Below are 14,400 nucleotides of genomic sequence, written 5' to 3'. Positions count from 1 at the left end.
ATACAGGTAGCTGGGGACTCTGTCCCATCAGTAAGGAATGAACAAAGATTAACAACATCAGATAAAGAAGTTATGTCTTACCAAAACTTTCCATCTGTGTTGTTGATCTTCATTCATTCATTACTCCCCACCCTCCGTCCCCCTCAGGAGGTTCCTGTTTGATCTCATATACTCCTTTATTGTAGGTCTGTTATGACCAGAGGTAGCCTCTAATTTTGTCTATCAACTTGCAAACTTGATCTGAGGCAACAGGGAGCAGAGCATTCTGGGTAGGACCTTGGCTCGAGAGTTTTTGGCTGATGCGAGCTTGATATATGTCCGGCTCGGTTCCGAGGATGGAACCGATAACCAATCAGTAATGAATGAACGAAGATCAACACAGATGGAACGTTATGGTAAGAAATAACTTATTTTTCTATCAATGTTCTAAGTTTGTAAGAGCAATATTTAAAAAGTGTCCCTATTTTTGGGCATTTGCCCCCCATTATTTGTGGCTTTGTCCAGATTTCTTTCTCTAAGAGGTTGAGAGGTATGGTCAGACGATTCTATAATGCAGTTTTGATCTGAAGGAAAAAAGGTTTAGTGAAGGCACGGGAAGAGTTTTAGTTAGTGTAATAGTTATGGGAAAGTGTTCACTAAGGGATGGAGGATTTACGTATTTAGATCTTATTTTGTTTCAGACATATGTGATTATATGATCAAGGAGGGAGTTGTTATTGGTAAATTGGTTTGGTCTGGTAGGTTCTTTAGCTATTAAATAAAGCTTGAGGTCTGTTATGGTACCTAAAATCTAATTTCTATGCTGGAAAAGTAGGTTGATGCTAAAGTTAGGTAGTACGGGATTATATTATTTTCTGATTGGGCACTGTCTAGAAAAGTGTCAATGAAGCAATATAGAAATCTTCTAATATTCCTCTGTATGTGTGTGGGGGATAGGTTAATGCAAATGTAGTTTTGCCTGGGTTCTTTGAAGTATTTGATAACTATTCATTTAAGTGCATGGTTATTGCTTTTTGTGGATTCTGCTACTATGAAGATTTTTAAGTGGTCCTTGCTGAGTATATTTATTCCTCCACATGGCACCTCCATTGTCTAGTGAGGGTGACCCCATCTCTTTAATGAACAACTTCTTGTGTACCCAACAGATTATAAAAGGCATACCAAAACAAGTTATTAATTGGTAGTAAACAATTCACATGCCCACTATCACTAAACAGAACTCAACCACAAAAATGTAAAATCCATATAGAAATATGCAAAAATAAATAATCAAATAAGTAAAGAGATAAAACATATTACACTGTAGTTGCTTGCTATACAAAAGAAACTTCCACAGTCACTCTATACATATAAAAGTCATTTCTAAATATTACCATGTGAACCACTACATATGGATAAAAAGCAAGCAAATGCTCTCATGTTAAAATTGATTCATGATGATTCTATATGTAAACCATATGGAGTTTCTGTGGTATGTTATGGAAGTAGGCTGCCAGGCTTTTCTTTTGCATAGATACTGCTATTGCCCAGTTGTGTCCCAAATAAGTTTCAAAAGCAGGTCTGCCAGTTTATAATTCTGTGCCTTAACCTCTGTGCTATATTGCTATCAGACTAGGGTACATATGGACAAAAGCTAGTGACAAATCTATCTTAATACACTGAACAGTAGGAAAATGAATGAATAGCTGAATAGACAGAAAATAAATATACATATGGGCATACACACACACACATATATATATATATATATATATATATATATATATATATATATATATATATATATATATACATATATATATATATATATATGTGTGTGAATGTATATATATATATATATATATATATATATATACACACACACACACACACACACACACACACACATATTTTTCGCAGGTGCTAGGCTTTAATCTTCATACCCTAAACTCTTACTACTTTATATTTACACTAACTGCTGCTGGGACACATGACGAAGTCATGGAGAAGGGGGAAATTAGACTTGTGCAATACTGATTGCCTACACATCCTCCTTTCTTGTCAAGGTGTAGCCTTACAGAACTCTTAACACTGACCTTACAACAGAGATTCCTACTTAGAATTATGGGTATTGTAAAAGTGTACCATTTCAAATAAATGAAAAGAAAGTATGGTGTTCCTTCTGGGGAAGATGAGTGGAAATTTTTGACTGTGTCTTTTATCCAGAATTTTGGAAAGGCCACTACATCAGGAGAGTTAACTGAGAAAACCGAGTCTAGCAGGTCTAACTTACTTATGTCTCCAGGTTTCATTAGGCATCAGTCAATGATTTATTTTAAAAAATTATTAAATTAATGCCTCCAACAACAGCTACATACCTTGCTAATAGACAGGATTGCTAATAAAAAAAAATCTAGTTAATAATTTTAGATGGAAACGATGCCTACAGTTTAGTGTGGGGGATAACATTTTGAGAGAGATGTGTCCATTTTCAGCCTGGCATTTTTTTAGGGTTGCCAGCTTTTCAAATGGCCAAAGTGGGACATTTTTGGTACAAACATCAGATTTTACAGGCCGACACATACCCATAGCCGGTACAAAGGATAGAACTTAACTTTTTTGCCTAAATAAAAGCTTATTATTGTAGCATTTTAGTTGCTTATTCTGTTTCTTATAACATTTAGGTATTTCAGATACAGAATAACTGTTTTATGCAACTATTACATAAAATATAGGAAATAATTTTGTCCTAAAATCTCAGGACATTTGCCATTTTTACAATTTTTTGTCAGGACACAACTGCCCAAAGAGGGACTGTCCCTCGCAAAGTGGGACAGGTGGTAACCCTATATTTTTTGCCACATCGTAATAGCAACGGCAGAAGGAAGTGATATACGGGAAAGCTTAGTTTGTTTCAGTCATCTGAATGATTTTTTTATCTTGTTAGGTCGAATTTTGGGGCTGCTTCAAAGCCTATTTTCAGTTTACCGCAAAAATATGTTTGAATTAGCAAATACTGTGGCATTGCAGAATTCTGTGTTCATTGCAGGTGCAAAGCTTAATGAATTATATTTCAGACTGAGAGACCTTGTTTACGCTTGCATTGCTACCCTTCAGATACAACAACACAAACTATACATTTCTTATTAAGTACCTCCTACTTTTGAGCCAGGCAGCTAAACAAAAACAACGTTTACGGGTGGGACTTTGCAAGGCAAACGTGTTCTGTAACTGGTTAGTGTCATGAGCAGGACTGTTGGAGGCGGCCCTACTTGCCTTTGCCCTTTAAACTTTCAAGATGGCAGCGTTCGGGGTACGGGCAAGTGTAAGAGCAGTAGTTAATTTGAAGGAGAAGCGTCGATTCCCTTCTCGAGCGGCACTGATCTTGGTACTGTATTAATGTTACTGCTGCTGTTTAAAAGGCTGTGATTGTCGCTAACTATAAAGACAGTTTTACACATTTGTTAATCGCGCCCCAAGTTGCCTTGTAAAATCAACTTTTCTGTTTGCACAGATGTGTTTTCACAACTATTTAAATGTACTAGCAACAGTCGAGCGGCCGGGTCATATTTACTATAAATAAACTTTTTTTTTTTTTTTTTTGGAGCGTTCTTATAGGATTAGAGAGCATTATTCTTTGGTAGTTTTATGCTCATCAGAAAGGTATTGGGGGGGTGGGGGTTGAATTTTTTTGGATGACAGCCCTGGCAGAGGGGCAGCAGTCCATCAAAGGTCTTAAGTCAAGTCAGCTACACTACAGCGACAGGATCATAACTTATACGGATGGATAAAATGTGTTATTCACTTTGCAGTTATTCTCTGTATATTTGTTATGAACTGATGGAGAGAAAGCAGAGGATAACTGGGGGTGAGGAAAGCAGTCTTATTAGCAACCTGTCACTTTTGAGAGGCAACAGTGTTGGTCTTGGTGCCTAATGCAGTACTTAACAAGACAGCAGGATCACTGTGCTTGGTAGCATTAATAGAACTGGCTCTTGGTGCAGGGTGGGGACCAGTAGAAGCTACACTTGTCAACCGGGTTGCTTAGTAGCAGTTTAGAAAGCAGGATCTGGGGAACTTGGGAGGAAAAAGATCTGGACGTGATAATTCCTAAAGCTTGTCATTCAGCCTAAATAGAAGGCTGTGGCAAAAGGCAGTAGGATATTGGGTTACATGACAAATGAACAGGCTCAAGGGAAACCGATTCAAGGGGTGCATGGGATAGATTAAAGATTGGAAGGGGTAGTTATATAGGGATGATCAGGCAAGTGGAATTGACACACGCTTCTTTACTGCTAGTGCACCCCAAATTTGAAGGATGTTTAATTGTTCAGCTCTGCTTTCCTTTGATTGCTACAGCTACTAATCTTTATTTGCTTTGGTAGTTTTTATTGCTGTAATTTAAGAAAAAAGAGAAGGTGCCAACAACTGCTAAAAAAGTCTTCAAGTTATATTGGAGCATAAAGGTGTTGTTGTCTTTTCGGCTTTTCCCGGTTAGGGGTCGCCACAGCGGAACTCCGGTCCGCTAATGATTGGCAGTAGATTTTCACGAACGCCGAGGTGCCAGCTCGACGTTCAACCTTCAACGAAGGTACGCCCATTTACGCATGTCTTTCGAACGCCCACCCAACCGCGGGGAGGACATGTCGACTCCACACAGAAAGCACTCCCAGTCCCCGCACTCCAGCCGAGAATGGAACGGAGAACCCCTTGCTGTGAGGCAACAACGCTGCCGCTGCACCACCGCGGAGCATAAAGGTGTGTTTATCGCAAAAGTGGTGATACAGTGCTTTAGCACCTGTGGTTTAATGAGTAGTTTATGTATTCTTCTTAGTCTGAGTTTTTTTTTCTGGATACTTCAGTCACCCTCCAGTCTTCTAAAAATATATTTGTTGATGGGTTTGTATAATTGTCTTGTGTGCATTACCAAAATTACTTTTAACTGTTCTTATATGCTGTATTTGCTGTTGTGTTTGAAAACAGTCTAGAATAGTTGGTGCTTATTGGAGACTAGCATACTATCTTTCACGCAGTGGAGTGGTGCAATGTATGTCTAGAGAGTTTGTTAATCTGAGGACATATTTACGGGTGCTTAACTGCTTGGCAGATGTGCCCACTGCTAACACAGATAACGATTTTTTGCCCATTTGGTTTTATCTCTTGTAAAACAACTAGCGAGAAGTGGCATTTCTGAAGTACCAAGATGGTGCTAGTATGACTTCTGACAATGAGGACAGTACATGGTCTTTTGTAGTGTTGGATTGGGCACTGGGCAGAACTGGTAATTTGGGTTCAACATCCAGACATACTTCATACACACTTTGGTTTAGTTTTAGCTGAGGTGTTTCTGAAATTAGCTTGTTTTAGCATCTGTAGCACTGGTAAAATGCCTTTCCTATATTGACAGTCTATTGGCATGAGAAAGTTTGCACTCACATGACTATGCGAAGGTCAAGACAAATGTTATAAGTCTGGCACTGTGCGTCGGTGTGTGTGTGGTGGTGGTCTGGCACCTTCACAGGTATGCCAGTTGTTGTGTCTTTTGGCTTTTACTGGTTAGGGGTCGCCACAGTGGAACTCCGGTCCACTAATGATTGGCAGTAGACTTTTAAGTGCCGAGTTGCCGGCCCTGATGCACAACCTTCAACGAAATTAGACCCGTTCACACGTCTCCGCACAGAAGATGCTTTAGATGAGAATCGAACAGGACAACGTCTTAATGTGAGGCGACAGCGTTACCGCAGCACCACCACCGCAGTTCTTTAAGCCATAGCAATGCTGGCTGGAGCATGTCACCTATTAACTTGCCTCTGGTCTTCATTTCTAATGGCAGTCTTTATGTAATGGAACAGCCTCCATAAATAGTGTTTTTGTCTCTCTTACGATGTTGCAGATGAGCACTGCAGAGATATGGAGGTTACTTGTCTTTTTCTTTGAATAATATTTGCATGTTTTGTTTACATTTGATCAAACTGGTGACTTTCGTTGAGGCTAGGACTTTTTAATCTACTGATCTCACCTCTTTGTTTACTTTTTCACAGTGTAAACTAGCAATTTACTGCAGTTCATAGTGAAATTAAAGTCAAGTGAACAGGTGTTTGTAAAGATACCATTGTCAGCAGAATATGTTCCTAAGGAAAGGAATGAGCAATAATTGAAACCATGACAAATGATTAGATTCATTGATCCACTACCTGGTCACTGACTTTTTAAATGGATGTGTTGAGTACTTTTGTTAACAAGGTTAGAACCCTGATCACAGTGGACTAATTTTAGGTTAAGCAGTGAAGTTTACAGAGGAAAAAAGATATACAAGTGAAAAGGTATGTAAATCACAAAAACCCAGCAAAAAATAATGAACGTACAAAAATTTAACTGAATAAAAGCAATTCAATTAAATTGTATGTTTATTATTTTTGTTTTTTCATGGTTTATATGTTTTTTAACAACTTTATGGTCCATTTTTTGCTGACAAGTGAAAAAAATGACAAACGCATCATACAGACGTAGTATAAAGGAAATAAACATAGTCCCATTAAAGCATAGCAAGAAATATTTACGAATGTATTTAATAAGTACATGTTTTAAATGGGTTGGTATCTTTATGTTGAACTGTGATAACTTTGAATACCAAAACAATGAACTTCAAAGTCCGAAATGGAATAATGCCGAAAACTCAAAATTCCGAAGTTCAAAACTCCGAATGGTTATAGCTGGCCCAAGCATGCATATGCATGAAGTCTCCACTGTGGTGCGATCTCGGAGTTGGTATATTTAATTGGGGTGGGGTGAAGCCCCCCACATTAGTAATAGTGTTATGTGTTACTGTGTTACGTTATCGTATGGGTGTGAAGCTGGCCGACCGTTGCTTTTCAGAGTTCCGTTTTTGTAGTTTTGGGTTTTCAGAGTTTTTACGTTTCAGAGTTTGCAGTTCGATGTTTTGGCATTCGGACTTATCACAGTTCGATGGTCTGATATAGACCCCCATTTTAAACAGTGCTATATTTGATATCATGAGCAGAAATAGTTACTGCGGTATTTAGATAAAGACAAAACTGAATAATAGTAATTACTTTTAGGTTTTGCCACTTGCAACTTGCATTCAGCTTGACTGGGAATATGTGATTTTTAATTGTGTCCAAAATGTGATGTGTGAGACCAGGTATTTTAGTTGTCGTGAAAATGCAACCCATAGTTCAGGGCCAAGAATTCAGAAGTTGTGATTTGTGCATTGCAGTTTGGTTTTAAATGTGTTTTGTTATAGGTGCAGAATGAGTTTGGCTTTTAAGGCTATATGGGAAGAGTTTCATTGTGAAATTGACAGAGAATGTTGTTGTGTCTTTTGGCTTTTCCCGGTTAGGGGTCACCACAGCGGAACTCCAGTCCGCTAATGATTGGTAGTTGATTTTTTACATGCCAAGTTACCAGCCTTGATGCACAACCTTAAACAAAGGCACGCCTATTCACGCATGTCTCCACGCAGAAGATGCTCTAGCTGAGAATCTATCCGAACAGCGTCTTACTGTGAGGCGATGTAGAAATTAAATAGTTGTGATAGTGGTACGTCGTATCTTTGTTTAATGGGTAGCCATTAAAGTTTGGAGATTGTTTGTGTGGCAGTGGTTGGTGTTAAGCTGAGCAGACACCAGACTGATATTTATTTTGTTACTACATATAGTTTTAGTGAGATACTTATCAGTGGGCAGCCACGGTGGTGCAGCGGTTAGTGTTGCCACCTCACAGCAAGACATTCTCCGGTTCGATCCTCAGCTGGGGTGCCCTCTGTGTGGAGTCTGCATGTCGTCCCTGTGGTCGTGTGGGTTTCCTCCGGGTGCTCTGGTTTTCTCCCACATCCCAAAGACATGCTGTAGGTGGATTGGACACTCTAAATTGGCCCTAGGCCTGAGTGTGTGTGTGTGTGCCTTCTGTGGAAGGTTGGGCACCGGGCTGGCAACTCGACACTGTAAAACTCCACTGCCAATCATGAGCGGACAGGTGATCTGCTGTGGTGACCCCCTAACTGGAAAAAGCCGAAAGAAGAAGTGAGATACTTATCAGTTTGGTGAAATATTATTGGGGCTATATGCAATCCATTAGAGAACTACAGTCATGGTTACCAGATAGATTAAAATTTTCCTACGGAGTGGGAAAAAGCCTAAAGAATTTTTTAGCTAAAGGGAGATTTATTATGCCTCCTATTAATTTATATAATATAAGGTTGAGCTTAGGTACACGGGTATGTGGGAAGTGCAAGGCCTGTAAGCGTATTGTTACTAGTTTTGGAAGCATTAATGGGTTAAGGTTTACAGTTAAGGGTCATTTTAGATGTGATATGGATGGTATAGTTTATTCCCTAAAATGTCCTACTGATAAGTTTTATATTGGGCAGCCTAAAAGGGCGTTTAAAACTAGATTATTAGAGCATGTACGAGACACAGAAAATGTTAGTCAGGTTCAGTGGCAGTACATTTCCAGAAGGTATACCAGTGTTCCTTAGTGGGTTTACAGGGGACTATTTTAGAAAAAAATTGAATATGTTTCCACAGATGCTTGTTTTAGAAATAGACTTTTGTATAAAGAGGCTGTTTATATACTTAAATTTGATACTTTAATACATAAAGGCATGAATGCTGAGCTTAATTGGAGAGTTCTCCTTTAATGGAAGTGTTCATTTTTTGATTTACATTTTAATTGAGTGCATTATAAAAAGTGATTGTTTGTTTCATTTGGTGTATATTCTCTTTGAAGGCATTTCAGCCGAGACAGAGAGAGAGAGAATAAAGATTTCTACTTTTATTGGTGGTCACTGGTTTGTGTTTTTTTGTTAATTTATTCTTTTGTTTTGTTGTTTTAAATCAAACAAATGACATCCCAGTGTCCCACTAAAACTGTGCATAGTAAAATATTAAATTTGAATTGCATTCTGACTGCTCATTTGGCTATCTTTGCATATATATTCTGTTATAGCATAATGTGAACTGTGGTATTTAATGTCAAGCTTTACACAACAATGAAACAGTTTTCGGTTTCTTCTTAACAATGACCTCCCAAGTACTTCCTGTTGCTATTACTTTATGTAATATGTCTTAGTTGTATAGTTGTAGCACATCTCTCATCTTCTCAGTAAGAGGCTCGTGGAGAAAGGTTCCAAATCATATACTTTTGAACATAGCAGTACTGCTGAGTTAGTAAGCTCAAAAAATACATGAATTAGCATTCATTTTTGAAGGAAAAAAGTCTGTACTTGCAGTGACTGTCATTTATTTGTTTGTATGAATTCAATACCTTTTTCAAAATGCATTATGGATTGTAGTATGTCAGAGCAAAAGTGTAAGCAGAGACACTTGTCACTTGTGGGGGTATGCTGATAAGCAGTCCGACACTCTTACTCATTTGTTCTCCATGGCAACTATCCCAAATCATTCAGGCATGTAGATACTTCAAGATGCACATACTGACACAGTACTGGTAGCTGTAGCAGTGATACCATACTCCAGACAGGACACTCAACCAATGTACTGACAAACACGGGACAATATACATGTCCTAGTCGAGCAATGACGAAATTGTTTAGGACCACACTGAGCACAATTTTACTCTTAATCTCTCCATTTGAAAATGCATAACGTTCACACCACACTTACAGAGGCACATCTGCAATCCCCACAAACAGCCACCCACACAACATAACAGTCATCTTTGAGGCTTTTCCAACCTCTCTGTAAAACACTACTGTAATGGCTTTGGCAAATGAAAATGATTGATGGATGTCAGTTTAGGACTCCCATCCCTGCTTATTGGAGGCAGTCCACTACACTTGCACAAGTGTCCCCCTCAGTAGGGCAGCAAGCAGACATCAGTACAGATTTGCTCCATAGTTCTTTTACACCACACACACACACGCACTGATACATGGTTATCATGGGCAAATCTGTTTTTTCAATGTCACTACACTTGTCTCCAAACCCAGTCTTATGACACCTAGTACGCATCACCTTGTCAGTCCACACTTGCAAATCTTGGTGTCCATTATACTTTGACTGACTGACACACACATTACACATGTTGATGAGCAGTGTGACTTGGACTCTTTCTCCCCAAAACAGTGCTTTAATAGCTAAGAGGTGCAAAAACTATCAGCACATGTCAACTTAGGACACCCCACAGATGCTGCAGCAAGCCCACTGTACTGACACCACTACCCCCCCAAGTAAAGCTTTAAGGCAGTGTCAGTCCAGCTTTGCTCCACAGTTCTGTTACTCCATATATGCAGTAATTACACATGTGCGTGCACATATCTAGAATGTCACATCACCATGATGCAGTGGCCAGCTCTCTACAGAAGTGTCGCATGGCTACTGTGTCCAAATAAACTGCTGTTTTCCTGTTTTTGCGCAGATATCCGCATGCATGCGTGCCCCCACACACACCCACGCATGATTGCCCCCCCCTCATACATCCTTGCACAAACACACGCAAGTTCACGCTTGCCCACCCTACATATTATATGAGAACACTGCACCACTTACCCTAAAGTGGGGGAATGAAACCTCATTAATTCAGAAACTAAAACAATAAACATGTGAATGATTTCAGATAACATAATGTACAAAGACCAGTTAAGTAACAATGAACCTAACTGCATCTGATAGGAAGGGAGTTGGCACTTCGGGAAATGTCAGTCAGACCATATGAAAGGAGACTGCAGACATCAGGACTGTGTGCTTAGGTTTTGAACAAAAGACCGTGGACGAAAAGGTTTGACAAAAAGTTATGGGCTGACAGTTATGCCACAGCTAGTTATGAACCCTACAGGTGTCTTAATTTTGCTGTCTGATAGCTTGCCAACCGTCTTACTTTAAAGGAAAGAAAAAAATATAATCACAGTGAGCCATGTAAAATGGACAAAATGTAATGTCATCAACTTCTGTCATTCCAAAAGCATTTCATTTCCCATTTCGAAGTATATAGCAATTCACTCAGAATATCATCCATCATCTTGACATATGTATACATAAATATTTTTGTATTATGTGTATGTATATATAGGCCATAGTATCTGTAAAAATCAAATCCTTACGTAAATGTCAAAAGTTAAAAACAAACAGTAAAATACATGAGTTTGGAATACATACACACATTCATGTATGGCACTGGTTCTTTTGACAATCACATTTCACTAAGTCACTGTAACGGTCTTATTTGACTGAAGTCATGTTAGAGTGAATCATGATTAACTGAAAATTATAAGGTCTACAGAGTGTCAGTGTTTTTTATGCTTGAATGGAAGCAGTGATTGGCCTTTTTTTATCTCCACTGTTGTGCGACTGCACAGTTAGTGTAGTTAAGTAAGGCAGTCTGTGGGGCAAATACCTCTCAACTCATCACATCCAGTTTTCTGGCAAAAAGCCTAAGAAAAAACTTTTTTTTTTTATATTCACACTGTAGCAAAAGTCCGGAATATGATCCATGCGCCAACAGGGCAGTGTGCAGCACTCTTTTCTTTATGCTGCAACTAAAAGAATACCTCTCTGACTCCTGGCTTTGCACTTACTGCTGTTCAGGTTAAAATTTTTGCGCCTTCTCTTCTAATACCTATATGCATCCTGTCTGTCTGTTCCCTTTGGTTTCATTTCTCTTATTTGTAATTTTACTTTTACTCATTTCTCCTGCCTTCCATATCGACCCAAATTATTACTACTAAGTACTTTTTTCTCACTCTTCCTGCTTGTCCACCATTTGAACTGGTACACATTGACATTTGTTTTATGAGTGAGTAGTGAACTGTCACACTTATAACATGTCAGCATGTTTCATTGCTACATATTGTATTTATTTTGTTTTAATGATGACATGTGTATTGTTATGCATGTTATAAGTGTATTAATGCTTGTATTAATTTATGTATTTACAGTATAGGGTAATTTTGTCAGTTTTCATCTGTATATGTAGTTCTGTTCTTTTAGTTGTGGAGTTTTTTCCCAGAGCCTCGGCTGAAAACAAAATTTCAGTCTCTTAAAAGTTCACTACCTAAATCTCAAAGGCCTTTGAGACAAAGAAATTACAATAAATAGCTTCAGCAAACTCCAAAATACATTACTGGAGCAGCACCCACTTTGACAAATTCAACCACATCATACAGTGTCTTAATGTCTAAGCCCATAAAGCAGACAACCTCACAGTCCTTTGATCCAAATATTGGAGACTCCATTCTGAGACACAGTGTTGTCCTACTCACCACACTGAGCAAGGAGAGAGTTATGGTCAGATGGCTGTCAGGGCCAGGATCCACCAGATCATTCATGCATGCATTCAAGTTGCTGAAGGTGGTTCAAGCAATATGATGCACTTGAGCTTCTCCACGTATGACACACCCCGATAAAAATTGGGAAACTGCATGTTTGACATACAGTGCTCAGCAAGACCAAATCACAGTTTTTCAAGGCCAAACAAATGTTCACTGGGCCAAAGAATTGCCATCTCTCTCTTATATTGATACATATATATATATATATATACACACACACACACAATGACTGCCCATACATGTCAAGCAGAGCGCCTCTTTGGCCCTCTTCAAAAGGAACTTTGACGATTGGATGGGAGATAGGAAATTCACCCCGGGGATCACATCAGTCGCCCTGCTAGACAGGGGTCCAGGGAAGTAAATATTGTGGGAAGAAATAGCCAGGGAATTGTTATGGCTAGGCTTGTATAGGCCCTAGGGCCAATAGCCTAGTACCAACCTGTGTGTGTGTGTAATGGGGATCACATCAGTCGCCCTGCTAGACAGGGGTCCAGGGAAGTAAATATTGTGGGAAGAAATAGCCAGGGAATTGTTATTGCTAGGCTTGTATAGGCCCTAGGGCCGATAGCCTAGTACCAACCTGTGTGTGTGTAATATAGTACCAACCTGTGTGTGTGTAATTATATATATATATATATATATATATATATATATATATATATATATATATATATATATATATATATACACTCATATATATCTGTGTGTATATGTGTGTATATATATATATATATATATATATATATATATATATATATATATATATTTATCTATATATATATATATATATATATATATATATATATATATATATATATATATATATGGGTTCCGTTCAGAAGCTCGAAATACTGAAATCTCGAATTTCAGTATTTCGAGCCCAAGAAGCCGAATCCGCATAATAGCGAAAGTTTAGAAGCGCAAAATTCAAAACCTCGAATAGGGGTTTGGGTAGGGTCTGTGGTGTGTTGCTGTGATGTGTGTGCGCGAAGAGAAAGTAGCTTGTGTGATGGTGTTTTGTGTGTTTTGTATGTAGTGTGACCTCTGAGGGAGAATATTTAAGTAGGGAGTTGTGGGGGGCGCAGGGTGGCTTGCCACCCTGCTTTCATGTAGTAGAGTGATTGTGTGTATTTGTGTGTGTGTGTGTGTGTGTGTGTGTGTGTGTGTGTGTGTGTGTGTGTATATATATATATATATATATATATATATATATATATATATATATAGTAAAACCGTGAAATTCAAAACTTCCGGTATTCGAGGTTTTGATTTTCTCGATTTTTAGTTTTCGTTGTTTTGTGGATTTCACTTCAGAAGCTCAAAATACTGAAATCTCGAATTTCAGTATCTTGAGCCCAAGAAGTGGATATATATATATATATATATATATATATATATATTGCACACGTATACGTCTATTTGATTTGTGTGTGTGTGTATATGTATGTATATACACACACTTTTATATATTTTGCATTTCTGTATATTTATATCAAGAATAAAAACGTGTGTTTACAGTTGTGAAAGTCATCTTTTTAAATTTTGATATATGAGGGTGCATTCCCGATGCATCCTACACTCCATCTACCACAGATATCAGTGTGCCTAGTAACATTATAATGAAATATCAGAGGGATGTACTTTCCACTAGGTAGAGATGGGAGTCCTGAGCTGACATCCATCAATCATTTTCATTTGCCAAAGCCATTACAGCAATGTTTTGCAGAGAAGGATGGGAAAAGCCTAAAAGTTGACTGGTAAGTTGTGTGGGTGGCTGTGTATTTGTGGGGAATGTAGTTGTGCCTTTGTAAGTGTGGATATTATGTGTCGTCACATGGAGAGATTGAGTAAAACCCTGTTTGGAGTATTGTATCACTGCTGCAGGTGCTGATACTGTTTTAATACGTATGTGTCACGAAGTGTGTACATGGCTGTCTGATTTGGGGTAGTTGCAATGGACAACAGATGAGTGTTGGATCACTTATCAGTGTACCCCACGTATCCCTAATTTTTGCTTACACTTTTCCTTTGACATACTACAGTCCATAATGCTTTTTGAAAAAATGACATTCACTGCAAGACTTTTTTTTCCTTCAGAAAATGAATGCTGATTC

General features: G+C 38.4%; 1 protein-coding gene across 2 annotated transcripts in view; it reads left to right on the top strand.

The window, feature by feature from the left end:
* Positions 1 to 3,210: 3,210 nt before the first annotated feature.
* The window catches only part of LOC122787208 (iron-sulfur cluster assembly 1 homolog, mitochondrial-like), a 161,446-nt gene continuing 150,256 nt past the window's right edge, over positions 3,211 to 14,400 (top strand). The window contains exon 1 of one of the 2 annotated variants that reach the window (XM_044053799.1): positions 3,211 to 3,367. In XM_044053799.1, coding sequence (XP_043909734.1) covers positions 3,278 to 3,367 — 90 coding nt within the window. In that variant the 5' untranslated portion in view covers positions 3,211 to 3,277. The remainder of the gene's footprint in view (positions 3,368 to 14,400) is intronic. The other variant, XM_044053798.1, reaches the window with a different exon arrangement.

Source organism: Protopterus annectens, chromosome 13.part0 (genome assembly GCF_019279795.1).
Source record: "Protopterus annectens isolate FY-2018-M chromosome 13.part0, PAN1.0, whole genome shotgun sequence".
NCBI classification, from domain to species: Eukaryota; Metazoa; Chordata; order Ceratodontiformes; family Protopteridae; genus Protopterus; species Protopterus annectens.
The sequence above is the reverse complement of the archived record's forward strand: the minus strand, read 5'-3'. Positions and strand labels throughout refer to the sequence as shown.